At 52.7% G+C, this 26,598-nt stretch overlaps 10 protein-coding genes across 10 annotated transcripts; 6 read left to right on the top strand and 4 right to left on the bottom strand.

The window, feature by feature from the left end:
• Positions 1 to 195: 195 nt before the first annotated feature.
• On the top strand, positions 196 to 2,207 carry SCP_0108360 (hypothetical protein; the record flags this gene model as incomplete). Its single annotated transcript, XM_027753066.1, has 7 exons — positions 196 to 326; positions 385 to 668; positions 722 to 764; positions 819 to 876; positions 929 to 1,465; positions 1,520 to 2,029; positions 2,082 to 2,207. 7 exons carry the CDS (start codon positions 196 to 198, stop codon positions 2,205 to 2,207), a joined length of 1,689 nt encoding a protein of 562 aa, XP_027608867.1.
• A 285-nt stretch (positions 2,208 to 2,492) lies between these two features.
• On the bottom strand, positions 2,493 to 5,570 carry SCP_0108370 (Heat shock protein; the record flags this gene model as incomplete). The annotated part of the gene is made up of 7 exons (XM_027753067.1): positions 2,493 to 2,864; positions 2,924 to 3,361; positions 3,421 to 4,081; positions 4,140 to 4,757; positions 4,816 to 5,231; positions 5,286 to 5,422; positions 5,483 to 5,570. The coding sequence occupies 7 exons, from the start codon at positions 5,568 to 5,570 to the stop codon at positions 2,493 to 2,495; spliced, it is 2,730 nt and encodes a 909-aa protein (XP_027608868.1).
• A 328-nt stretch (positions 5,571 to 5,898) lies between these two features.
• On the top strand, positions 5,899 to 6,539 carry SCP_0108380 (Lactobacillus shifted protein; the record flags this gene model as incomplete). The annotated part of the gene is made up of 5 exons (XM_027753068.1): positions 5,899 to 6,202; positions 6,254 to 6,294; positions 6,347 to 6,372; positions 6,438 to 6,443; positions 6,494 to 6,539. The coding sequence occupies 5 exons, from the start codon at positions 5,899 to 5,901 to the stop codon at positions 6,537 to 6,539; spliced, it is 423 nt and encodes a 140-aa protein (XP_027608869.1).
• A 961-nt stretch (positions 6,540 to 7,500) lies between these two features.
• SCP_0108390 (kinase-like protein) lies at positions 7,501 to 10,997 on the bottom strand (the record flags this gene model as incomplete). The annotated part of the gene is made up of 5 exons (XM_027753069.1): positions 7,501 to 7,638; positions 7,702 to 9,657; positions 9,716 to 10,399; positions 10,456 to 10,685; positions 10,772 to 10,997. The coding sequence occupies 5 exons, from the start codon at positions 10,995 to 10,997 to the stop codon at positions 7,501 to 7,503; spliced, it is 3,234 nt and encodes a 1,077-aa protein (XP_027608870.1).
• Positions 10,998 to 12,164: 1,167 nt separating this feature from the next.
• Positions 12,165 to 13,486, bottom strand: SCP_0108400 (Ribose-phosphate pyrophosphokinase 2; the record flags this gene model as incomplete). Its single annotated transcript, XM_027753070.1, has 5 exons — positions 12,165 to 12,591; positions 12,654 to 12,748; positions 12,991 to 13,300; positions 13,360 to 13,399; positions 13,453 to 13,486. The coding sequence occupies 5 exons, from the start codon at positions 13,484 to 13,486 to the stop codon at positions 12,165 to 12,167; spliced, it is 906 nt and encodes a 301-aa protein (XP_027608871.1).
• An 802-nt stretch (positions 13,487 to 14,288) lies between these two features.
• On the bottom strand, positions 14,289 to 16,904 carry SCP_0108410 (predicted protein; the record flags this gene model as incomplete). The annotated part of the gene is made up of 6 exons (XM_027753071.1): positions 14,289 to 15,861; positions 15,912 to 16,003; positions 16,062 to 16,214; positions 16,269 to 16,367; positions 16,435 to 16,717; positions 16,792 to 16,904. 6 exons carry the CDS (start codon positions 16,902 to 16,904, stop codon positions 14,289 to 14,291), a joined length of 2,313 nt encoding a protein of 770 aa, XP_027608872.1.
• Positions 16,905 to 18,052: 1,148 nt separating this feature from the next.
• Positions 18,053 to 18,595, top strand: SCP_0108420 (hypothetical protein; the record flags this gene model as incomplete). The annotated part of the gene is made up of 1 exon (XM_027753072.1): positions 18,053 to 18,595. One exon carries the CDS (start codon positions 18,053 to 18,055, stop codon positions 18,593 to 18,595), a length of 543 nt encoding a protein of 180 aa, XP_027608873.1.
• A 532-nt stretch (positions 18,596 to 19,127) lies between these two features.
• On the top strand, positions 19,128 to 21,593 carry SCP_0108430 (hypothetical protein; the record flags this gene model as incomplete). Its single annotated transcript, XM_027753073.1, has 10 exons — positions 19,128 to 19,433; positions 19,487 to 19,735; positions 19,792 to 19,818; positions 19,993 to 20,015; positions 20,097 to 20,489; positions 20,541 to 20,586; positions 20,639 to 20,772; positions 20,828 to 21,113; positions 21,166 to 21,259; positions 21,307 to 21,593. The coding sequence occupies 10 exons, from the start codon at positions 19,128 to 19,130 to the stop codon at positions 21,591 to 21,593; spliced, it is 1,845 nt and encodes a 614-aa protein (XP_027608874.1).
• A 333-nt stretch (positions 21,594 to 21,926) lies between these two features.
• On the top strand, positions 21,927 to 25,058 carry SCP_0108440 (hypothetical protein; the record flags this gene model as incomplete). Its single annotated transcript, XM_027753074.1, has 18 exons — positions 21,927 to 21,982; positions 22,053 to 22,208; positions 22,264 to 22,274; positions 22,327 to 22,450; positions 22,502 to 22,571; positions 22,627 to 22,651; positions 22,699 to 23,056; positions 23,109 to 23,241; positions 23,302 to 23,323; positions 23,381 to 23,571; positions 23,630 to 23,750; positions 23,805 to 23,894; positions 23,950 to 24,114; positions 24,165 to 24,220; positions 24,282 to 24,606; positions 24,659 to 24,746; positions 24,795 to 24,916; positions 24,985 to 25,058. 18 exons carry the CDS (start codon positions 21,927 to 21,929, stop codon positions 25,056 to 25,058), a joined length of 2,187 nt encoding a protein of 728 aa, XP_027608875.1.
• A 317-nt stretch (positions 25,059 to 25,375) lies between these two features.
• On the top strand, positions 25,376 to 26,294 carry SCP_0108450 (Isopentenyl-diphosphate Delta-isomerase; the record flags this gene model as incomplete). The annotated part of the gene is made up of 4 exons (XM_027753075.1): positions 25,376 to 25,526; positions 25,577 to 25,912; positions 25,972 to 26,085; positions 26,140 to 26,294. The coding sequence occupies 4 exons, from the start codon at positions 25,376 to 25,378 to the stop codon at positions 26,292 to 26,294; spliced, it is 756 nt and encodes a 251-aa protein (XP_027608876.1).
• Between the last annotated feature and the right edge of the window lie 304 nt (positions 26,295 to 26,598).

Consider the following 26,598-nt stretch of genomic DNA (forward strand, 5'->3'; position numbering starts at 1 on the left):
ATTTCCAGAGCGGTGGCGGCTGGCCGACACTTCCTTTCTTGGCGCCAGTCTCACGTGCCATCGCGAGCACGCGTCGAGCACGCGGCGCCACCAAGCCATCCTAGCGCTCTGACTGCTTGGACTCGACTCGACATCTTGCATTTTATCTTTCGTGGAATTGATACTTGCTTGGATACTTCTGTCAAAACGCTGGAAATGGACCTGCTGGATCAGCCGTTTGGCCCGTACCGCGACGGTGATATCTTGACCGAGACGTGCAAGTCTGTGCCAACTGGGGTCCTGGAGCTAGAAAATGTAATGCTAGAATGTGGAGGAGAACCTATTGGGTCAGCGCTCTGAACGCATGGCAGCAGCAGCAGCATGTCTCATACTACCAGATATTAGCCTCACTGAATGTGAACCCTGCCAACCCGAATACGCAGTATCACGCATCAGAGCCTACGGTGTCCGCTTCCGCGGTGTTTTGAAAGTCAAAAAACTTACATGGCTTACTCCCTGGGCGCGCAAGGTTCTTGAAGACGACGTCCGTAACAGAGACGTTCAGTCTCGCATCAGCAGTGGCGGAGTGGCGCGGTCTACTCTTACACTGGACAATATCTATGCACGCCGACTGACGATTAAAGTGGTTGTACAAGGAGTCAAGAACATGCCTGCTATTTACTTGTTTTGTATGTTTATTTCTGTAAGGATACCACCTTCGATCCTGACACTTAAAATCCAGCCAAGCTTGTGCCAAACGGTCTCCTTCTGACTTCCAGGGATAGGTCTGTCTGAAGCCTAGTTTTTAAATTCTATCTATTAAACCCTCTCGAACCCAGAAATCGACAATATGAAGTGAAAACTATGGATGTCTCAACTTACAAGCCAAGTCGACTGGTGAGCATTGTACTTCTTGATCTTGTTCCCCTTTTCAATGCAGCATGCCTAGCACCTGCATCGTTATCGTACCCTTAAAGTGATGCAGCAGTTGATCAAGCTCGACAAGCAGACTAACACAGACGACCCCGATGGGACACCCGTGATTGAGCGCACAGTATTCTGGTTTGCGGATCTTTATCTAAAACACATGGCATATGCAGCTTCTGCGAGCAAACAGCGTTTTGTGTATACATCATCTGACTCCGATATCGAACCCGACACGAACGGACAACTAAAGGAAGGACGCCAGCGCACTTTGCGCCACCTACCCAGAGCGGAGGTGTTGTCTCTGTTGGCTACGCACGCAGAGTGGATCCTTGCGGACCACAGCAAGCGAAAGAAGAAGTACCTTAATCAAGACGCTTGGGCAGAGTGGGTAGTAGATGTAAGGAGAGGGCGGAGGGAGGCGCGTAACGCAGATGTCCGATGGGGTGTGATGGATGACGCCCAATTGCCTGCCACGCTAACACCAGAAGGGAGTGACGCGGATGAGGATGACATTCCTGCAATGCCACGTAGAAGAGGGAAGGCGAAGAAGCAAAAGAAGGTGAGCAGCCTTTATCATCATCATTATTGACTCGTATTTCTCTACACTATATAGCAAACTCAGACCCCTTCATCACGGACGCTGTCAACAGCATCCGGTTCACGATCCACCACCCACCATGATGTGTCACGTTATGGCAAGAACACAAGCATCAATGCACCCAATCCGACCACACTGCGTACGTATGACAGTGACTTCTCGCCCGAATCAACGCCGCCCGCTTCCCCCTCCTCATCCAGCGCATCACTCCCATCCCGTCCATCCACGCCCCCCAACCCCGAGATCATGGCGCTCCTTCCGATCGAGTTCATGTACCCACCCCTGCTACCACTGCACTTCCGCTGGGTCTGCCCGGCAGCGGATTGCCGCTACATGATCAATCTCCTGGATATGTCCGACGAGAACTGCAAGGCGCTGAGCGACGAGGATGTGCGCAAGATGAAGGCCGGCGGATGGGTGATCCGGGATCGGTGGGTGCGCCGCTGCTTTAAGACAATGGTGTCGGCACACTACGACGACCACCTCGACCAAATGGGAATTGTGATGTGGCAGGAGAAGAAGCAGGCAAGTTTGTTCATGCCTCTAGTGAGATGCGTCTTCCTGATTGTCGTCGCAGTGGAAGATTGGTTGGAAGAAGCCTCAGCATCACCCGCCCTGGCCTCCTCGACGAGAGCTGCCCGCAACGAGTCATAAGGGCGTCAAGATAGAAGAGGAGGATGTCTCACTGGAGTCTTCAGATTAGCATTGGTATAATTTGCTATATAAGTTTTACTGAAGATGTCTTACCCATGTGTGACTCATATAATTACATGCGGATGCGTTGTGATTGCTGCCAAACTTTGTCCTGAAGACGACGTCTCGAATAACCTCAGGTGAACACGATGAAAATGCAACAGAGACCAAGAAAATGCTTCTGTGATGTTACTATCCTACAAATGCTTGCGGTATATATGCTACAGAGTATTACAGTTGAGCTTACAATTCCTCAGAGTCCAGTGCACAATGCACTTCAACCTATACAGTCACCTCAATCCATCTCTTCAATGTCGATGTCGTCCAGGTCTGACACATCATAATCAACGTCCATGCTGTCCACACTGGGCTCATGGTTCGGGACGATCTGCAAGCGATTATGAGGGCCATCGAAGCGCACTGTGATCGTTTCGCCTTCGCGGATGCGGTCGGAAAGGATCATGACGGATAGCGGGTTGAGGAGCTCGCTCTGGATCGCGCGGTTGAGCGGACGCGCGCCATACATGGGTGAGTACCCGATGGACATCAGATACTCCTTGCTTTGGTCGTCGAGGTCGAGCACCATCTTCTTATCTACGAGACGCTCCTGGACCTCCCTGAGCCGGATGTCGACGATCTTCAGGACATTTCTTCTCGAAAGCGTACGCTGCAAGAGTCACCGTCAGTACGCACCATCGTGACACAGAGGTCGGCAAGGATACTCACGAAAATGACGATGTCGTCAATACGGTTGATGAATTCGGGCGGGAAGTGTGCACGGATGGCACCCATGACCAGCTCCCGTGTCTGGGACTTCACTGGTCCCTCGCCCATATCGTTAAGGAACGCCGCCCCCAAGTTGCTCGTCATGATGATCACGGTGTTGCGGAAGTCGACGACACGGCCCTGGCCGTCGGTCAACCGACCGTCGTCGAGCACTTGTAGAAAGAGCGTCACGAACTCCCGCGCGGCCTTCTCGATCTCGTCGATGAGGACAATGGAGTACGGCTTCCGGCGGATATACTCCGTCAATTGTCCGCCCTGGTCGTGGCCAACATACCCAGGGGGTGCACCAATCAGACGTGCGATGGAGTGCTTCTCCGAGTATTCAGAGCCGTCGATACGGATCATTGCGTCAGGCGAGTCGAAGAGAATGGTCGCGAGCTAGAAGAAAACGCGTTAGGGATTAAAATGATTTGCATAGCAGAGTATGAAATACTTACTGTCTTGCTCAAGAGTGTCTTACCCGTTCCCGAAGGGCCAGCCATGAGGAAGCTTGCAATCGGCCGCTGGGCGTTACCCAATCCACTCCGGCTGAGTCGGATTGCGTTTGCCACCGCTCTGACGGCCTCTGGCTGGCCTACGACGCTCTGCGACAAGATCTTCTCCATCCTCAGCAGCTTCTCCTTCTCCGTGCTCAACAGCCTCGTGACGGGGATGTTCGTCCACCGCGCGACGATCTCCGAAATTTGTTCAGGAGTAACGGTATCGGTACCTCCACCCATCGCCACGTCCTCCTCTGCCTTCTTCGCCTCCAGCTGTGCAAGTCGGTTCTGTAGGTCAGGCAGCGCGTAGTAGCGCAGGTCGGACGCGGTGGCGAGGTCGTACTGACGTTCAGCCTCGTCCGCCTTGGCCTTCAGCTCGTCGATCCGCCGGCGCACGTTCTGGATCTCGTCGCCGCGCGCCTTCTCTGCCTCATATGCAGCTTGCAGCGGCTGCAGCTGGTCACCCACATCGGCGATCGCCTTGCGCGCGTGCTCTAGCCGCTCCTTCGACGCCTGGTCCTTCTCGCGCTCCAACGCGTGGATCTCAACTTCGAGCTCGAGCTTCCGGCGCCGAAGTTTATCGATCGCTTCTGGCGCAGTCTCACGCGTGACGCGAACACTATGAAATGGTAAAGGTCGGTAAAGACTCGAAACACATCTGAACGCAGTCTACGTACCTTGCGCAGGCCTCGTCGACAAGGTCAATGGCAGAGTCTGGCAACCTCCTGGAGGTGAGATAACGATGAGCCAACGTTGCAGCTTGGATCAATGCGCCGTCCAGGATCCGGACACCGTGGTGCACCTCGTACTTATCACGAATTCCACGGAGAATGCTGATCGTCTCCGCAACAGTGGGTTCGTTAACCAGCACCTGGGCGAACCGTCGCTCGAGCGCCGCATCCGTCTCGATGTACTTCCTGTACTCCGCCAACGTCGTCGCGCCTATACACCGGAGCTTGCCACGCGCGAGTAAAGGTTTGAACAGGTTCGCCGCATCCATGCCGCCACCTTCTGCGCCACGCCCGGCCATGATGAGGTGGAGCTCGTCGATGAAGAGGATGATGCCTGCTCCTTCTTCAGCAGCCTTCTCGACCTCGTTCAAGACCGACTTAACACGCTCCTCATACTCGCCCTTGTACTTGGCACCAGCCATAAGCGCACCCATATCGAGAGAGTAGAGACGACCGATGAGCGATGCGGGAACATCGCGGTTGACGATACGCTGAGCAAGACCTTCCGCAATGGCGGTCTTACCAACACCAGGCTCGCCCAGCAATATCGGGTTGTTCTTCGTCCTGAAAAGTCGATATTAGTGGTTATTTTCACTGGTACCACGAAGACGTATGGGCTTACCGTCTGCACAGAATACGGATGGCGCGCCGAATCTCATTGTCACGGCCAATGACGGGATCGAGCTTGCCCTCCGCAGCGAGCGCGGTGAGGTCGACGGCATACTTGTTTAAAGCATCAAACCCCTGTTCGGCGCTCTTGCTCTCCACCCTACGGTTGCCACGGAGCTGCTCGATGGAAGTCTGAAGAGCGGCTTCTGTGAGGCCTGCCTCCTTGAGAACGGGTGCAATGGACGAGTCTTTGATGAGAGCGGCAAGGAGGTGGTCTTGAGCAATGTACGAGTCGTGCATCGTCTTCCGGAGTGACTCGGCCTCCCGGAGGACTTTGAGGGCACCGGAGCTCAGGGAGATTTCATCTGGGGGTGGAGACTGAGCTGGTAGTCGGACAATAATCTTCTGAAGACCTCGCTTGAGGATTGCCTGGAAGAGAACGCGTCAATGCTCACGCCTCTGCACACCAAAAAATAAGTTTACTGGATCGCCGCCTGTCTTCTGGATAACGGAAGAGAATAATGAAGAGGACTGGGAGGGTTGGGAACTGACACCTCCTGGAAGGCCCTGTTCGCCTGCACCCTCGTTAAGAAGCACAAATGCGAGATGTGCTGGATGCACTGTGGAGTAGATGTTACTTGACACGTCGCTAGAGATGTTCAGAAGACCGCAGAGCATACCTTGTGCATTGGCATAGTCCTTGGCAAGCTGCACTGCAGCACCGAGGGACTCCTGCGTCTTGTCAGTAAAGTTCAAGTTTGACGCCATGGTGAGTTGTGAATTATAGGACTAGAGAGAGTAGGTGGCGAAGGTGGGTTGCCTGGCTCCTGTCTATATAGCGGGGCATGAGCCTACGCTTTGTGGGGAGGGAGAGTATGCTCTCGCCCATTCCGCCTTGCTCGGGAACCTTCGACGCGTCCGACGTCACAGCTTCCCTTTCTAGGCCCTCGTCACTCGCTGGTCACTATTCCCGGTGATCTCCGGACATTCTCCGGTTCCCGGAGCTGCTCACGGGCCATGGGCCGAGTGACGTTCCCACGCCTTCGCAGCGTGCAACACGCTGTCGCTGCCGCCGCCGTCGGTGACATCGACCAACATGCTCGCAAGAAGGCTCCCGCGACTTGCCCGCCCTCTCGCGCGCCTTACTTCCTCTGCACCAGCTTCTACCTCTAAACCAGCTCCCGCTCATGAAGCCCCCTCGCCGGAGGCGGTAATTCCCCAATCACCAAACTACCCGTCGACATGGTCTACCAGCCAGAGCCCCCGCCCCCAAGGCCAGTCCGGTCCTCGTTTCGAACAGACCATCATGGAGTTCCAGCCGAATCCTCCCAGTGCTATGGAGATGATTAGCCAGGAGCCCATTCGCGTTGTTCACGGTCGTAAGGCCGTCTGCGACGGTGGTACGTGTTGCAACTTCCGTACATTTTCATTGTTCCTCACAGCGGATGCAGGAATAGGTCCTCTTGGCCATCCCAAGATTTACATCAACCTAGTGTGTATTTCCGCCCTGACGTTCACGACATGTGCTCTAACCTATGATCCAGGACAACCCGGGTCCCCAGCCCTGCGGGTATGTAGCTACCTTTCATGGCTGCTAGTCTACTAAACTTGTCGTCGATGCCATTCGCCTTGCAGCTACTGGTACGCCCCATTCTCCGTCCTTCCCCGCACGTATGCTCATGTCTCCACAGCGGTCTGCGCTTCCAGCAAGCACCGCATGCCGGCCATGAACACTGACAGCCAGAGAGCAACACGGGCTCCGAGTCCACCGTGCGTGAGCTTCATAGGCTCCTCGGCGGTCTCGAACATCCGGGCAGGTAGTAATTATGACATGTATGCTGCATCATAACCACCGCGACTGTTGTATCGTTGATACTGCCGTACACGATGACCTGGCCGAGGTACTTGCATAGGCGACGCAATCTACCTGTCTTCGTCTCAATTCTCACCCGTCTGCCGTCGAAGTTGATACCGGGAAACCTTGGCAGTGCATGATCGACCATCGGTCCGAGCGTGGACTGACCTCGAGCACTTCCCTGCATACAGCTATCTGTAAGTACATGTGCCACTGACGCCGCTGCGGTGGTAGCGTGCGCGATCATCTCCCGACATAATCACTTCACCGACGCCGGTTGCCTTCTCCATCAACGCGTCCAGTCTAGCCGCAAACACGCAAGGTCAGACCGGAGAAGATGTATGTATGCGCCACGACTCGTGACTTGCAGAGTCCCAGATAACACAATTAAGCAACATCTGACTCGTCAGTCCTTAACTGGGTAGAAATACATCGAGGGTTCTAGTTTAAATTTGCTCCGCTACTGGACGCAGGGCATGCGCATAATAGGCGACAAACGTAATGTATGGGAAAGCGAAGGAGGGGTTGACGGCAGCCTTGCACAAGAATATATGCAGCGAACCGGGTGTGCGCGACCGCTAGGGTCCAGCGCGTGGACTCATAATGAGCAAAGCGAAGGGACGGAGCCAGAAGCGCAGTGAGATGAACGCATGCCGAGAGCAGCAGGGCGGATCTGATGAGGAGATGCAGCGAATGACGATGTGGTTGGACTGCGATGACCATGGACATTGTGATCAGAGATGAGAGCAAGAATGAAAACAGGCGGCGATAGATAGGAGCTTATAAAGAATGTGCAAGTGATGCTATGGGAGAAAGAGAACACGAAACGCAGCAGAGCTAATGTTAGCTGTCTTCGTTGCTGATCTCTTCGGGAGACGTGAACGACATTGGCGACAGCGGTGGGTACTCCCCGTCTGCGACTGCCTCTAGCTGAGAAAACGGTGGCAGAGAACCAGTATCCAGATGCCGGGGTAATGGTGGCTATGAGACACGGAATATATTTCAGTGATTTATTTGAATGAAAACCTGTTAGCATCAACTCACCACTTTGAATATTGGATTAATGGCCGACTTCGGTGCAACACCAGGACTTGGTGGATACGCGTGGTGTTGCACACCCAGTTCGTAAGGACTGTGTGGTCCGGATGGCTGGAAGTACTGAGGATGTCGAGGGGCTGGAGGTAGAGATAATCCCGTCGTTTCAGAACTAAGGCCATGCCGTCGTGCGATAAGACTTCCACCACCATCGTCAGACGGATGCTCGTTCTGCTGCCAGGGTATTGGCGACGACAGAGACAACATCTGCATCGGAGGTGGTTGTGGTGAACCACCATCCGACAATGACGTCGAATCGACCGATGCTCGCAAGTGGAATTCGTTGACCAGCTGCTGCTCCTGCGAGAGTGACGCCGAAGACCGCTGACGGGTAGAGTAATTGTCGACCGAGGCTGTCTGCAATGAGGACATCGACGTCATCCTGTTGAGTCCGTACGCGCTCGCACGATGTCGTGCGCGTGCAGGCCCAGGATCGCTATCCACCGTCGCGAAAGAGATGACGGACATCCCACTGTGCAGATCCGACGACATCGAATGGTCGTCGTCGTATTCTCGTCGGCGCGCCTTCGGCTCCCGCTCACTATCCCGCCGCCACTCGGCGCGGGAAAGCATGCTTTCCGCCGGACTGGCGAAGCTGCCTCCGGCGGCGCCAATCGTCTTCGAGCTTGTCCCGTGGCTCTGGGTATGCCGGATGCGACCCGCCGCGGACGGCTGCTTGCCCTTATCCCTGTATGCGGGAGGCGGTGGACCATGTCTAGCGACAAGGTTGTGACTCGTGAGCCACGGAAGCTCCTTGTTGCCCGTCGCATTGAGCAGCCGCTCCCGCTTCTCCATGACAGCACGGGCCTGCTCGCGATGGTTCCTCTCCACCATCTGTCGCCGTTGCATCTCAGCCTCAAGGGCGACGCGCTTCGCCTCCTCTTTACGCGCCTTGGCGTCAATCGGAGGAGGTACAGCTTCCTGTGTAGGCGAGAACTCCTGTAGTGAGCGACTGTCTGTACTTGAGACAGACTGCGTCCGCTTAAGTGAAGGCGTCGAGCCGGCAGACCCGCCGTTCTCCTGCACAGACGGCAGCGACTGCTGCGTGCCCTTGTCTCCGTGGCCGAACATAGAGAGAGACCACTTGCTGTGTTTCTTGCCAAACCCGAGCGCGCCCAGCTTGCCGAATTTGGCACCCTGTGGATGGGAAACCTCGGAGGCGGGCGCATGCGATTGATCATGTTCAGGTTCGACTTGAGGTCGCGAGGGGTACTCGCGGACCATAGGGGATGTCAGGATGTCCATCGCTTGGTTAGGAGCGACCGCATACTGTTCGGGCGACTCGACATGAGGAGAAATATCCATCGCGTCCCAGTCGGGCTGACCGTTCGGCGCGATGCGAACGTTGACCGCACGGTCGCTCCCGATGGAATATGCGGAGGTATATGTCGATGACTGACTGTCAGTGAGGTGTGGCAACTCAGCACGATATGGATCTGGGCGACGGCCAGAGTTGAGCGGCCACTCTGAGGTCCGGGATGAGGCGTCCGATAGAACCCGCGGTCTTGTAGAGTACAAGGAGTCATAGAAGGACGAACGGTGGGAAGACGATGCATCTGGTATATGAGCAGAAGCGGTGGGTGCAGTGGGTTGGAACTCGACTCTGTGGTATGAATGTGAATGCGAGGGGGGAATATTGCGAGGAAGGATGGAGGGAAGTGAGACTGCGGGGGAAACGCCATTGAGTGAAGATGACTTCGTGTACACTGCAGAAGATTGACCAGGTGTAGTAGGCGGACCCGGGGGATTGTTCAGAGGTGTCGACTCAAGAAGGTATGGGTGATCCAGACACTGGCGGCTGGTCAACCGCGCGTCAGGATCATACCTCAGAAGATCTGCGATACAGTCAATCAACTTGACTGGAACGGTCCGCTCGAAGATCGAATAAATATTCATAGGCTTGATCTGTTCGCCTGAAAGTCAACACAGAATAAACGGAACAGAGCAAACAATATATGCACACCTTCTGGAAAGCGAAACCCACGGCCTTGGCCATTTTGATACCTCTGGTCCACTTACCTCCCCCAATTGGCCTTCCCCTCGCATCTACGCCATAGTCGGAACATGGGTCTCCCAACATCTCACAGATGCGTGCGACTTGGTCAATCTCCCCTTGACCCGGAAAGAGAGGTCTCAGGTTGACAAGCTCTGCCATGATGGTTCCCAACGCCCACATGTCCACGGGGTTTGAGTAGTCCCGACTTTTCAGCAGGACCTCTGGTGCGCGATACCAACGCGTGGAAACGTATTCGGTGTACGGCGGCTTACTCGAAGTCTCCCTCGCCAGACCAAAGTCGGCTAGTTTGACGATGACGACCACATCGCGCTCCGGCGGTGCATCTGGAGGAGCGATCGGGGATAGAGAACGATAATCGTACAAGCCTGTCGTTGTGACGAGCAAATTTTCTGGCTTCATGTCACGGTGAAAATAGCCAGAAGAATGGATATGATGGAGACCCTCGACGACTTGTCGAAAAATAGAGGAGACGAGCCCTCCCGCGAGGGGTTTGCCTTTGCGGGTCTTGATGAGCTGGTATAAATTGCCCTCCATCGACTCGAAGACGAAATAAAGCTCCTTGGTGTCGGGGAGAAGAAAAAAGTCGTACAGCGGTATAATGTTAGGGTGATAAGGGATAGCTCGCAGCGACTGGGTATATGCAGCGGGGTAAAGATGGGGATACTGCGGAAGGGGAGGCAACGCACCTCGAGCTCCTTGAGTTTCCTGCACTCATCCCAGCCACCTTCCCATTTCTTCTTCATCCTCTTGACTGCCACAAGCCTCTTCCCCACATACTCCGGTCTCGCGCCCGCGCCACACTGCATGGCAGACATTGGGGTATTGGGCGGTAACGTCCCATGCCAGTCGCACAACCACACGGTTCCAAAAGAGCCATCTCCCACGACCTTGAGTGGCGTATACGATCGAGTCGAGCCTAGGGAGAGGAGAAGGAGTGTCAGGACACGAGGAGGATCAGCGAATAACGAGGGGAAAACAGGAGGAAAACAGGAGGATACTGACTACTCTGAGAGTCGCCGACGACAAGCTGATTGTTCTGCACAGCGACAGAGGGGACGGCGAGAACGGTGACACGTTCTTTGGAGGATGATGGGGCGGGGGAGCGGTGGGGCTGAGTGGTGTGGTGGATGGAACCGTTTGATGGTTGGTTATGTAGGCCGTTTGGCATGTGAACGGAGCTGTGTAGATGAGGGGGATTATGGCCTTGTGGGACATGGTTTGAGTACATGATACGTCTTGGACTAGCATCGCCTGGGAAGGAGGAGATGGAGAATTACAGGAAAAGAGGAAAGGAGATGAGCATGAGAGAGAGGAGAGGAAGAGGGATACGGGAGAAGAGGCCTGGCGGAAGCTTCTGAGGGCGGGCGGAAGCTGGGAGCGGTCGCTGGAGGATACAAGCCATCCGAGGCGCGAGCCTGTCACCGAGCCGAGTGTGATCGGATACGCTCAGCTGGGTATCATTGATTTTTCTGCCAACGCCTTCTCAGCGATCGTTCTCCCAGTCCTCGCTCTCTCCCAGAGCGCAGACAGATCCGCCTTCCAGATGTGGTCCAACTCTCCGGCATCAACCTGACTGTTTCGTCTCACCACACCCGCCCCGACTTCCCAGCCACTTCTCACCGTGCTCCTCAAAATAAGTTCTCAATTCGCTGCTCTCTTCCTCGCTTCCACCCTCTCCTTGGCCCGGCCGTGCTGATCATTGGACCCACCATAGCGCCGTGTGATGCTCTGCCTGTGTGTGTGTCAGCTCCCGCTATGATAGCTTCAATCTTCTTCTTTGACAGCCGTTGAATCCAGGCGAGTCCCACTCCCTTTTCCCGCTTCGACTATGGCAGCTGGCTGGCTGTACACACTCTTCCGTACCATACTGCAGCTCCTCCCCCAACCCATCTTCCTTGCCAGTTCATCTTGCTCTCTCTTCTCAAACTTGGCTGAGAGTGGCCGAGAGCCACAGATCAGGTTTCAGATAAGTAGCCTCAAGGTATTGTCCGAACAGGCTTGACCTTTTATGAGCACATGAATTTTCCGCGGGGTCCGGCGGGTGCGGCAGACGGAAGTTCTCTTGAGATCTGCCGCTTGTGCGCCTCGCTGGATACACTAAATCGTTTACCCGAACCTCCCAATCCTCGAGCTTGGCTTACGCGTACTTACGTTCCATGTGCGCCCTCCAAGTGTGCATGGCCGTGGCTTTCTGGACCCACAGCTCGGTGCTACCGCTTCGCGACACTCTGTACACGCTACGCTCGTGTTTGATCGATGTCATGACCACTGCGCTTCAAGGGAGACGCAACCGATCGACTCTCTCTACTATGCTTTGAGTACTAAAAGAATATGCAACAGATTTATCGGATCTCCGTGAAAGTCTCTGATAGCTATAGCCGAATACACCAATCCTCTAAAATGGAACCTCGTCAAACAGCTTCGACACGCTCTCTCCGTAATGGCTTCTCCTGATCACCTCGGCGAGGACATTGCCAATATCAATCACCTCAATCTTTTTGCATTTCTCCACGTTCTCTTGCTGCGGCAGCGTGTTGGTGACAATCAGCTTCTCCAAAGCGCTCTCTTCAACGGACTTCAGCGCATTTCCGCTCAGGATACCATGCGTCACCAGGCCGTACACTTTCGAAGCACCGGCCTCCGACAGGTGATGTGAGGCGAGGCAGAGCGTCCCACACGTGTCGGCCATATCGTCGACGAGAACCGCAACCTTGTCTTTTACATTACCGACCAGGATCATGCGAGAGACCTCGTTTGCCTTCTTGCGCTCTTTGTGGAACAGCGCGAAGTCGACGCCCAGCCGATCTGCTATCGACGTCGCACTGACGTCATGCAGCAGAAACGTCAGCCAGCCAAAACGCCCCGCATGCGACGACGGACGTACCGCTTTGCACCGCCTGCGTCGGGTGAGACAATCACGATCTCTGAGAGGTCAAAATTGCTCCGGATATACTGGATAGCGGAAGGCTCTGCGTAAAGCTTCCACCGTTCACATTAAGTTTTGACAGGGTGAATGCTGATAGGCATCGCTTACACTGCACATCACAATGTAAGTAGAACCTATGTGACATTGCTCGTAATACACGTACTTGTCGACGGGGACGTCGAAAAAGCCCTGTATTTGCGATGCATGCAGGTCCATGGTCTGGTGGAGTGCCCATAACGTCGTGAGTGCCACAAATATCGGAAGGGGCCAAACAAAATGCGTTGGATGGACTTACAATGACATGGTCACAGCCCGACTTCTGAATCATGTTCGCTACAAGTTTCGCGGTGATGGGTGCGCGACTCTTGTCCTTCTTGTCCTGCCGCGCATATGGATACAAGGGAATGATAGCGGTGATGCGTTTCGCGCTGGCAATCTTGCAGGCGTGCACCATGATGCATAGTTCCATGAGCGCGGTGTTGATTCGTCCGCAGCCGGTATTGATGATGTAGACATCGTCCTCGCGTACGGACTCTACGATGCGTACGCTGGTCTCGCCAATACCGCTCTGTGAAATTTCCGCTCTGCTAAGCGTGATCCCAAGCCTGTGAGGAGCGGGTCTCATGTCGGCATCCTGTAACAGAAAATGTGGGTGAACATTTACCTCCGTGCTATGATTTCAGCGAGCTCAGGGTGGCTGGTGCCTATAGAACACGGTGAGACTCGATATGTAAGAACGTAGCTGAGAAGTTCTCACCGGAGAATAGTTTGATACCGTTACCTGTAAACATGTTGGGAGAAAGTCATAAAGCAAATAAGGATACGGAGAGAACAAGAGAACGAGAGAAAAGGTATCCGGATGTCAGAGCGGTAGAAAATGGCGGCTAATTCACTCCCATATCGGGTGAAATAGACCCTTACGCAATTTTCGAGCACTTCCCAGAATGGACATCGTAGAACCCCGTCCTAGGGGCTCAAATACTTCCGTTTCCTCTGTGACATGTGTTTGTTTGATTTTTGGAGTGGCTTTTCGCAATGTCAGTAATCCATCTTGCCCCCCTCGAATTCGACAGCGCATCATCCGCGAGGTATACATGCTATACCAACTTATACCCCATACACAGAGCAATATTAGTAACTACGGCTTCAAACAAGTGGGCCTATTACTACATAGCAAACTCTCCCATCCGTCATAAGACCGTTGACGTGAACAAGCGGTGGGAAACAACATTTCATTGAAGTGCGACGACAAACGAGACATCTGAGCACTAAGCTACAAAACTACACAGACGAGTGTCCGCAACGCGACATACTATGGGACGAAAGCAAGACGATGATGCAAGACAATAGGACGTTCGTCGAGACCAGACAAAAGGGATCAGTTATATCATACCGGTATGGAAGGCAGAACGAGCGACGAGTGGGCAGAAGAAACGCGACGCACAAAAATAACCGATGCACCACGACTGTACCTATAGGCAATCAGATGCAAGACAATGTCAAAATATACACGGACGGAAATCGAATCGAACCAAATGAGAACATATTATGTATCATCCTATGCTAAGGGAGCACAAGCTCGTGAGAGATATATCATCTAGTACCCGTGCCGTGAAGGACCCCCGGGTGCACCACATTCGGTGCAACTCGGAGGGGTGCGCTGGGGGAGTTAAGAATAGACAATAAATGAGCGTTATTCGCAGGGCGTGAAGTATTGGCACGGTTGGCAAAGCTAAACGACGGGGACACGGCAGGAGCTGAAAGGGGAGGCGGCTCGCCGTATCGAGATGCCGGAAGTTGGTGGGGTGGAACTACCCTCAAACTCGGCTGGGCTACCGGAGGGTAAGGCTGAGGAACGGATTGAAGACTTCCAGTGAGAGGGGGCTGGTGGAATGGTCGCTGATACGCCGCCATAGGCTGAGGGGGAGGTGGGGGGTAACCACGAGGATCATTACTCTGCATCTGATAGCGACTATTGACACCAGGGGCCGGAAGAGGGGCCGGAGGATAAGGAGAGGGATGGAACGCATTGCTAGTCCGCGGGCGCACTGTGAAAGGGTCACGAAAGGATGGTGGATAGACTGGGGTTATCTGACCAACTCCAGGGGTGAACATAGTAGAGGCTGCAGGCCTGGAGGAGTATATGACTGGAGATTCCATGCGACCCTCGTGCATAGAGGGAGGGACAGAAGCGGGCGGCGCTGGCGCGAAGGATGACCTGTCCATTGACTGCATCTGCACCGACTGCGAAAACGCAGCGTGGTGCCCCATTCTCGACGACATTCGGTCGGACTCCCGTGCCACGCTCTCCAGCATTGAGATGTACCTCATCTCCTTCGGTATATCACGAGGTCGCGATAGGTAGGGTGAGATATCTGCTGTAGCCACCGAGCCTCGTCGAGCATGAGAGCCAATCGGGGAATGCGTCATGGACGAAGGTACAGCAGCGGCAGATCGCGGAGAAGTCGTAGATATAATCATGGAAGGGGTAGATGTCGAGTTGGAAGATACACGATCAACGTTGATGACAGAAGTCGTTGAAGGAGTAGTTGGGTGAGAGGTAGTAGAAACTGTCGCTGAAGAGCGATCCGATGGTGTTGTAAATTGACCAGCTTGCACAGAGTCCATTACGGGAGAAGAAGTACGAGCTGGACCGGGAACATGGATAGACCAGTCGCTTGACTCTGACGAGCGATGATGCAAAGTAGATTTGGCAGTCTTGTTGGGTTGTGAAGCTGAGGGAGACAGTGTTCGGGAAGACAGAGAAGTGTTCGCAGAACTATCGCTCACGTCTGCGACAGAGGCTGATGCCGACAACGAGAGGGAGTTCAACAGGCGAGCAAAGTGTGGATCAACCCCATTGAGATCAAGATCTGCTGCGGGCAATACGTCTGTCGTGCCAGGAGATAATTTCGATTCACTCGGAGCATGACTGACTTCTGGGGCAGTGTACTGCGGTGAGGGAGTCTGAGGCTCAGCGTTGTCAGCAGATGACGACTGAGAACTACATTCATGTGCGTGATGAACCGTGGGGTATAGTCCATCACGCCCGTTCTCCTCTTCGCTGGAGGGATGTGTATTACGGTGAACGTGGACGTTCTGCACCTGACGTGCCTTTCGTGCCACGTTACGAGGTCTCCGCTTGTTTATATACGACTTTAACGGTCTGCGGAGATGTGAGCTCGTATGCCCAGACTGACCAAATATACAACGTACCCTATGAAAGGGGTGATAAGGTAGAACTTCCCTGGAACTGCCTTACTACGTTTCCATGTTGGCAGATCAGACAAATTGAACCAAGCAATTTTCTGTTGCGCATCAGACATTAGTTCAGTTCATGGGAAAATCATTCGATTGTATGCTTACGCTAATCTCCTTCCTGGTCTTGGTCTGGAAAGGATAATCTTCCGGAACTCCGGGAACAATGTACAAAGAAATCGACTGCTCCTTGATAGAAAGATCGATGACGTTTTCGGGATCAAGTTGACCATCTAAATCATAGCCAGTCTCCTCCGAGACCTTGCACACAAAGGTTACGACAGAAATACTCTTGACGGTGCGGATCTCACTCACCTCACGTATGGCACACCGAGGTCGGGGTTCTTGCTCGTTGATTTTTCCCTTCGGAAAACCCCAACCTGCGGAGGATTTCCAACCCTTCACTAGAACGCACTAGACAACCCGCATCGAGAACAAAGACATGTTAGTCTAAACCCGCGTAACTGTGGCTCCAACCTACCTTGTCCCAAGTGGCGTTCAACATAATAGCGCCACAAACTGGTACTCTGGTCTTGTACTGCATGAATGACTGGAATGTTCTCTCATGATCGTGCGCCCAATGGTGCAACAGAGGACATGCACGGAACAGTGCTTCTGAAAAGGTCTTCAGGGTGTAGGATGGGAATCTCGATGGGTCCTGTTCACGAATGAAGTCTTCATAGTACCAGTGCGCTTGTTCTACTTGAAAACACACTCGCTCAAGTGAAGCAAGCTCCTCTTCAGGCAGATTCAATATGAAGCGACTGTGGTCAAAAAAAACAAGACACGACATAACAATCAAACACGGATCAGGCCATGGTAAAAATATTCTGCATACCTTGATAGATCCTCTAGCACCTCTTCCCTGCTGAGGTCCGAGTACTGTACGGACGACTGTGATGTAGCAGGAGGTGCATTGGAAAACTCAGGAGACGATGATGATGAAGCCATGTCTGATGACAAGATGAAAGATAGAGAGCGAAAGCCACTGTAAGTCGTATGGACAAATATGAGTAGAGAGAGTCGATGCGGTCTTGGGTCAAGTGTGCGATTGCTTGAAAGAGGTGTGGGAGCGCCAAAGACGACCAAATACCCGCCACCACGTGATCGACCCCGGCGGTGCAAAGCCACTCGGCCGCACCATGATGAGCTTGATCTCAGACACCATCGTCAATCCTACCCCGGAGCAGCACGAAGCTCTTAGGTTCGACAATGAAGCGCACAGGCTCAGTGATATGGGCGACCATCAAGGAGCCGAGCACCTTCATCTGCGTGACGTTGCGCTCAAGGAGCAAAGCTTCGACTTGAATCACTACATTCACCGCGTTAGCCTGGAATGCTCTGGGAGAGCTGTATATCAAGATGGGACGTCTTGATGAGGCAGAGGACTATTTGAAGAAAACAGTCAGAGTTCGCAATACCATTTCAGCCCGCCATGCCTTTGACGCTGCTATCTCTCGCGATAATCTTGCTAAAATTATGAGATATGAAGCAGGCTAAGGCAATGAGATTATTAAGGGGGTCAAACTAACCTTGCTTGCGGTAACCACTCTGTACATGTTATTTCTCTATCATCAAAATTGACGACTGAGTCCGGTTAATGATACGGTGTACACTTCACACCTTAATTACTCGCCGGCAATTTGTCGCAGTGCGGAGGGTGCAGAGTAAGTGCTCAAGGCTATTCTCCGGACTACTATGCTGCTGTTTTTGTAGTCCATTTATTACTGTTCGAGGTCAAGCCAGGTAAATGCGTCTAGTCACAAGTCGCGATCTGTGACTTCAATACTGTCCTATAAGACTCAAGATTAGAAGCTTCGGCCAAAAGCAGATTTCCTACAGATGGTGTCTTCACCTCAAGCTTCTCGTAATTTCCCGAGTGTAGCATAGTTAGCTCCCCGCGATAAGTATCCACTGACCTATTTCTTCGACATTGTCCGAATCGTCGAGACACGCCCCTTGGTCAAGTCTATGTTCTGGAATGCGCGAACGCGCGGAATTCACGCGTTGCATAACATACCCGCCGCCACGTGATCGAGTCTCCTGAACCAGTCGCGGCGGTCTCCTTTTGTGCTTGCAGTTCGACCATAATGCCCACCATGAACCCCCCCATCGTCACAAACTTGACCATTAATCCCACCGTGGAGCAACACGAAGCTCTGAGGTTCAATAACGAAGCGCAGAGGCTCAGCCGCGAGGGCGACTATCGAGGAGCTGAGCGTCTTCATCTCCGTGCCATTGCGCTCAAGGAGCAAGGCTACGGCTTGAACCACTTCACCACCGCCTTGTCATGGAACGCGCTTGGAGAGCTGTACATCGAGATGGGACGTCTTGACGAATCCGAGGACTACCTGAAGAAGGCAGTCAGAGTGCGCAATGCCGCCGCTGCCGAGAACGACAGCCACGCTTTTGACGCTGCTGTTTCTCGTGATAATCTCGCTCGAATCTATGAAATGCGAGGTGATATGAAGCAGGCCAAAGCTACGAGGCTGTCTGGAGGCCAAACCAATCTTGCTTGCAGCAACTTCTCTGTATGTTATATTTCTCTTTCACAAGTGTTCTCGACTGAGACAGGGGTTAATTATTCAGTGTACCCTTCAGACCTTGACTCGCCAGCAATTATCGCAATGTGGAGGGTGTAAGGTAAGTGCTACAGTGTCGTTCTTACAAGGGATACTCAGGAGTCGCCTTGACAGTCTATATACTACTGTTCGAGGGTCTGCCAGGTAAGATCTAGTTATAAGGAGCGAGCTTTTCACTAATCGTCCCTTTATTGTAAGGCCCAAGATTGGAAGCGCCACAAGAAGTATTGCAAACGTGATTCAGTGTGATTCCTTTGCAACGCAGGTAATGCAAGTGCGTGCTGCCTACGCTCTCTACAGATACAGTACTTAGCTTCCCTATCTTCTGATATATCGACCATTTCCTTTGTCTATCTTTCCATGTGTATCATAATTAGCTCCCATGCGATATGTACTGCATTTACCGACCCTTTTCCCCCTTCTTCGACGCATTGCGACGCGATATATATACAGTACACGCGACGCGTGTATGACTCGTGATCTTGTGAATCGCTTGATGCCGGGCCAGGACTCATCCTGAACTTGCACCTGTTGTGCCGTCGGCGGTGCTGTATACTGACTTGCTGCCTTTTCACGTTGTGCTGCAACCTGGATGGAGTCTTCGACGGGCTTGAAGTCACAAGATCGGGCCTTTCTGCCACCACCCCTACACCCGTCTCTTCGCACTCGTTCTTCATCTACAAGCGCGAACAGCTATGCCGTCCGGTCCCCAAAATTGCCTAGGAGACAGCCTGTCGTCGATCTACACCCCTTACCAGTCATAGACTCGTCGGAATTGACGTCAGAATCGTCCGAATCCCTCGTCCTACCCAAAGCCGAGCAGGTGTTGTCAGAGACTCAGCTCCGACAATTGTATGATGACGAAGAAATAGACCGCTTTCTGCATATCTTTGCTGCAGTGAGTGTTGCTTTGTGGGTGTCTCGAGGCGTCTGTGACCCTTGCGCGTGTAGTATGTCCGAGAGGTGACGGCCTCCGATATACCAGCCACACATGTTGGGAAGAATGGTCAAGTGGTGACGGAAGATCATTCTGAAGTGAACATGGACGTTGACCATGAAGGAAAACTGGGCGATGCAGAGTGTGAATTTGACGAAAGCGTGGATGAGTGGGCGCCTCTCGACCAGGATGCGCCCTCTCCTCCACCTTCTTTACCTCGCTATCCGCCATCAGATATAAGTCTGTCTGAACGCATTGCGCTGGTAAGCGTTGATCTCTGTTGACTTGCTTAAGGCACGATTGAACGTCTCTACCCCAGAATTACATCGTACCTCTACTGCCTGCGGTACGGCCTCCTCCGCCAAAATTCACCGTACAACGCCTCAAATTGACAGTACAAAGAATCTATCTTGCTACCAAGCCAGCATATGGACCATTCTTACGGCGCCTTATCACGCTTGCAACCTGGGAGGACAGAACAACCAGTCTTATGTGCTGTTCTGTCAGTCGCCTCCCGTAGTCCCACGTTCGTGTTGACGTCCAGTAAGTGGCTAATCTTGCTTATTATCAGGCCTACTGGTTCTTATGGTATCTCAACCTCCTGCTGCCGTCCCTTATCTTGAGGATATTGTATTCTCTGTTTCGCCGCAAGGCCCTTCCATATCCCACTCTAGCGGAATTACGCCGGCACTGGCATGAAGTAGAGCTTGCCAAGGAGTTCAGTGTGGCGGTAACAGTGCGCCTCGCGGCAGCTCCGACACACGATGTACAGGATGTGTGGAACCTATTCCAACTGTACGTGCACACCAGGAAGTCAAAAAAGGCTGCGAAATCCGATGTCAAAGCATCTGACTCGCAGCCAGACGATGTCGGTAGTGTCGCGGAAGGAGTTGAGGTAACACCGGAGGAACATACTGGACCGGACGATACGCAGGTTGATCCAGACGAACCTGATGCCAAGGCGATTGCATTGAACGCAATCAACGAAATTTCCGATTTACACGAACGCGTGAAGAAGTATGTGATTCTCTTTGCTCTCAATAGGTGAAGCAACTTACGCGTGAAAAGCACCTTTCTCTGGCGGCGACCGAGCTCATCCGTGAAGTATGGAATAGTGAGTAGCAGTAGCCTCGTTCGTGAAGGAATAACTCTGATAGGCAGTCAAGGCTCTGTTCTTCGTCTTCCTCCTCACTCTGCTTCCTGCCAAGTACCTCGCGAAACTATCAGGCTTCGTGTGTGGCGTTGCTTTCTGGCATGTCGTCCCCATACTGGTCGCTATACCTTCATCAGATCGAGCACGGTTCGTTCACTTGCGTTGTTCCCTTGCGCCGCAATTGACATATTGCGGTGGTCAGTATACCAGTGCCGTTCAGCGACGTTCCTACCGACGCAGACTATGCCATGGATCTTATCTCGCAGCGTGTTGCTCGAGGACTCGACGTCAAACCGAAGCGACGCGAGAGTGACCGAAACAGTCCTGACCGTGCTTCCATCAGCACGGCCGGTGAGACGGAAGACGGTGAACGCTCGGTCAATTCTTCGGGAGTTCATACGTCTGTGAACTGGCGGAAATGGGGTGACCGCGTGGTCACCACGAAGGAGCGAACAAGCGATTTGAAGAGGCTGTTCCAAGGCGGACAGGTAAGCCAGACTAGCATTGTCTTGTGGCGCACCAGCTTACTCGCATTCTTAGTGGAAACGACCGGAAAATTGGATGGCTCTCAATCCGCTATCACCCCAGGTCGCTCTGCAGAACGGGAGTACTGAATCGCGCCTGCAGGCATACAGTGAGTGTTTCTCCTGACAGCCACTATCCGTATCAATCGGGCTCCAGCTTTTCCTGCACAATATGCCAAGGCTACCGGACTCATTACATTGACGCCGACCACCTTGATCTTCACATCGCTGCTCTCCAATACGGCGAGACTATCAATATCAACTGCAGACATACTTGGAGTGAAGAAGAGCGGCGCGATGCGGGGCCTGAACGTCCGTTGGATGGAGGTCCACGATGACGGGCAGGGAGAAGAGCGAGAAGCCAAGTTTCTGTGGGTGGGAGGCCGTAATGAGCTGTTTGCCAGACTAATCGGACTGGGCGGACGGCGATGGGCAAAGGTCTGATTGATTCTGCGTACGTCCGCGCTGTTGCTTCTGTAGAATAGAACCTGCCTTTCCAGGAAGGTCACTTGTCAAAACTGTCAACTATTGAAACCCAGCGCCCGACATATAGATCTACGTCGGAGGACGAGGTTCCTGCAGTGCCCAGTACCTATTTCTGTGCCGTGTTTCAGTGTTTCCAGCTTACCGTTCCTCCTAGCTGTGGAGACATCGATAGGTGAGAATCACTCCATTCAATTTTCTAAACTTCGTGTACTGACCTGTACGCAGCTGCCGCTGTTTCCGTGTTGTTAACTCTGTTCTAGTTAACCTTAGCATCCATTATTATTCTCGTTAATGTTTTTCTCAACGGAATTGCTCGAGAGGAGAGACAGTGGTTTTGGCCTACTATGGTGCCTTCTAACGATTACTTCGTGTTCCGTCGGGAACACTAGAGCTCACGCCCCGAATGCGGAACGATAGGTTGGCTGCTACCCTAGGCGCAAAATCGTCATTCAGGAAACTTCCAAAGCGCTCCGTCCTTACCGCTGATATATCGCAACTCTGCGATCTCATTGCGGAGCCGACGGAACCTCTTGCGTTGCGATTGTCCAGCAATTTGATGATTGGTGTAGCTCGGTATGTCCTTCATGATATTGAGCGCATATATGGACCTCACTGAAGAATAATCAAGCGTATACAAAGGTGCAAAGCCTTGACTAAAATCTTTTGAAGTATTGACGCGTCGTACGTGCAGTCAAACAGGAAATATTTCTCACCGATGTTACTACTTGTTTCAACTCGCTCAAGAAGGCCGTGCAAGAGTTCAATAGCTTGTCGAAGGGCGCTACTGAACTTCAGATGGGGCAACCTAGTCTGCGGTAAGACGAACACCGATGTCCCCTCTAGATGTGAAACTGAGCCCGCTTTAGTCCAGATGCATTGACGTTGGTTGTTGACCCCGGAACGGCATTCGCCATGGATTTCGGAAATATATTTGCTGTAAGTACGGTTGCCATATGGTTATCCTGCAGCTCTTATTATGTCCGACCATTAGGATTGGGATGAACATCCACAAGGAGGTGAGAGCATGAGAGACTAGCACAGTGTCCTTACTGAACGTAACCAGGCAAGGCCTTCTCGGACGCGGAGGAATCCGATGACGAGTTCGACCCCACAGCGAAGAAGAAGCAGAAGCAGAAGCCCAGGGAGAAACCCTCATCCCTGGTAGAGAACGGACGGCCAAACTTGCATATGCTCGACGAACACCACGACCATCTGCTTTCTGGATCGTTTGATGTGTCGTTCAATGGCAACGCCTTCGAGGGCGCTGTCCCTTCTTCGTCTCAGTTCGACGGTGGCTTCGGTTTTAGTGATGATTTATTTGCTCTTCCAGAGGGAATTGACCTTGGGGGAGAAATAGGAGATGAACTGGCCAGGGAGCTCGGAGAGGGCTGGGGAATTTCCCAGAACCAGCAAGGCAACGAGTCTGTGATTCGGCGCCGGGCTGAATACATGCTTCTGACATATATGCTGTAGGGTTCAGCAAGATGCCGACGGTTTCAATTTCGGAATGGACGATGGTGGTCTTGGCATGGATGTTGACTTCGAAGGACCGCGTCTGTTTGGAGATGAAAACACTCGAAATACTGCAGCTGACGGTAGTCCCAACGTTCGTCTCTAGTATTTTTCCCAAACGCGATGCTTGACGATATCGTATACACTCGTTCAGCCTATTCTTGATGCTAACAAAGGTGCGCTCAACCTCTCTATCAAAGTGAACGTCGCAGTTGACTGACTAATCTTAATAGAGAACGTCTCCCCTCTGCACACTGTCGTTGTATCCCTCGCGCCATTCAGTCCAATCCGTACCTTGGAGGCAGATGCTCAGGCGAATGCGGTCGGTCAAGATGAAGACCAGGGAAAGCCAGCACGAAAGAGAGCGAAGCGTGTCAGATTGCTACTTGACGCAAGGACAGAGTTGACCGACGATGAACTAAAGGTGACATGGTGATGACTCACGAACCTGTGTATCCCCTGCTGATTTTGCATTTCGGCAGGCTGCTCGTGCGAATTATATGGAAGGCCAAGACATATTGAGACAGGAACTCGTCCAGAAGAAGCTTGAGAAGGAGAGCGGGAGGCTCCTCGAGGAAATGATATGGGGTGTTCCTAAGGGCTGTAAGTAGACACACGTTTTAAGTGGAACGTACTGATCAGATCCGAAATGTTCAGTACAAGCGCCCGTACTTGTCGATTTCTGGTTGGAGAATTTCAGAATGCAAGTGGAAGCGCGATCTGGTGCTTTGTACCTTGAGTCCTCGGGTGCGTTCTCCCGACCCAGCTGTCCAACGCTCTTGACTGATGCGTGACTGTTAAGGGCAACCACCCACGAAGCGCAGAAAGATCGGAGAACCTACTCCGGAAAATGTTGAGAACGATGCTAACGCAATACCAATGTCAGGCGTGCAACATGGTGGAGATTGGGGGATGGATGTGGGTGGGAACTTCATGATGGGCGGCGGCGATGGGTTTGGCGATTTTCGTGAGTGCTTCTGGGAAAGTCTACGTTCACTGTTGACCTCGAAAATCCAGAGAATATGCAATACGACCCGAATATCGAGCCAGTGTCGAGGATGCGTTCTTCTGAGGTGATATCACGTCTTGTGCTTCAGCTTATCTTTTTAAGCTAACCCTAAGAGCGACGCGCAGGAGCCCGGCCAAGCTCGTCGTATTTCGAGACCGCCTTCTGTACTCGGCAGCAACTTTGACTTCGAAGTCGGTCGAGGCCAAGACATCGTGTCGGGTTCCCAGAGAAGCGCTCTGTTCCCGTGGGACAACGCAGGCGCAAGTTCGTCTGTCGTTGGAGGAACCTTCGACTTTGGCAGGGAAGGTAGTGCCAAGTTGAGCTTCGGCCGTGGAGCTAAGGGAAGCTCCGTGCGAGACAGTCCCCTACATGTGGGGAGAGTCGTGGACCCTCCTGTCGACTTTGGCCTTGAGGACGTGAATATGGGCGGAGAAGGCTTCGAGTTTGCAGGTTAGCATGTCACCGCTGGGTCCATGTCTTTATGACTGACGCGTGACTCCAGTCCCTGGGGAAGATGAAGGGCAGCTCGAGTCTCAGCAGTCCGATATGAATCTCTTGACCCTTGAGCGCAACTCGTTCAACTTCCTAGAGTAAGCGATTGTTGGTCCACTGGCTTCCATCGAATTGACATTGTGCAGATATGCCAAGATGCAATTGAAGACCTTTGCCGCACCTACATCCACTCTTACCTTTGACGATGTGGTGCCGAAGCTGACTAGCACTCCTCACGTTGCCGCTGCCGCATTCTACCATTGCTTAGGTGTGTTACATGAGCGTTGCTCGGTTTCCTGTCGCCAGCGATCTTGACACGTACATGCGTTACGACAGTTCTAGCAACAAAGGATCTTATTGGCGTGTCCCAAGAAGAGGCATACGGAACCTTCAAGATCACGGTGAAGTGATACTGCTACTCGTGTTCTTGGACGATCAATTGTGCTCGAGAGCTCGCGCTCCATGGACGTATACTAATAGTACAATAAAGGATCCTTGTTCGTAGACTGACTCTGAGAGTGGATTGAGATGCTTACGTGAGCGACGTCGGAGGATGAGACTGAGGCGCCAACTTCAATTGATGTCCGCGGGATGAAAATGTGAATCGCACCATATCGTCCGTGGTCCAACACGGTACAGTCGCTCGTTACTATCCGGTGCCATCTTATATATGGGGCGTTACTTGGGGGCTTTCGTTCTCCCAGGTATCTGTTCCACCCGCCGCAACATGTCGTCCCCAGCTGTCGCCGCCGCTCGCGCTGCGCTTTCCACCATTGATTTGTCCAAGTACGACGCCGAACAGTCAAGGCTCATGGACGAGCGCTGCATCCTTGTAGATGAACAGGATTGCGCTCTGGGGGCTGCTGATAAGAAGACTTGTGAGCAACCTCTGTTGCTGCAGAGTTTGCATGGCTCATAACATCGGTAGGTCACTTGATGGAGAATATCAACAAGGGTCTCCTCCACCGCGCGTTCTCCGCGTTCGTGTTCAGGCCGTCAGATGGAAAGCTCCTCCTGCAGCAACGCGCCACAGAAAAGATCACTTTCCCGGACATGTGGACGAATACTTGCTGCTCCCATCCACTGGATGACTTTGAAGAAGAGAAGATCGAGAAGGAGCAGCTTGGTGTGAGGGTCGCTGCCTCGCGAAAATTGGAGCATGAGCTTGGCATCCCTAAGACTCAGACGCCAGTCGACCAGTTCCAATACTTGACGCGCATACACTACTTGGCACCTTCCAATGGGCTCTGGGGTGAACACGAGGGTACGTGGCTTTACTCCACACCAAGGATGAACACGTGCGTACTGAACTGATTCCTTCAGTTGACTACATCTTGTTCTTGACCGCGGACGTCACGGTTACTCCCAACCTGAACGAGATCCGCGACTCCAAGTATGTGGACAAGGCTGAATTACAGGCTATGTTCGACAATCCAGGTACTTCACTTTTATGCGTGTCTCGCTCGGGGTTTAAGCTTAAAAATCATCCAGCCAACTCATTCACTCCTTGGTTCAAGCTCATCGCTCGTGATTTCCTCTTCGGATGGTGGGACGAACTGATCGCCCGTAAGGACGCGAACGGCAAGATCTCTGCGAAGAGTCTTGCGGGAATAGTGGATGGATCTAACGTAGTCAAGATGGTATAATTATTTGTACATATATTTCTCTAGTCATCTGCACTTCTTGGATCAATCCTATTTTCTATTTCTGCTGGTCTCTGCCACGTAGGATTAACAGATCCAGGGACGACCGTGCGTGATGCATTAGCGGCCCTTGGGATTGTTTCGTCCTCGACCTCAGGGAGAGAGACCCGGTGAGTCTCAGGAAGACTGTACTCTTTAAGGCTTAAATTTGGAAGATCCAGAGGCATTGTTCTCAGCTTATGATGATGGACAGGGCAGTTATAATTTATTCCTATACTACAAAGCAATCATCTAAAGCTCAGATATA

This window comes from Sparassis crispa (genome assembly GCF_003851025.1).
Source record: "Sparassis crispa DNA, contig_000000F, whole genome shotgun sequence".
NCBI lineage: Eukaryota > Fungi > Basidiomycota > Agaricomycetes > Polyporales > Sparassidaceae > Sparassis > Sparassis crispa.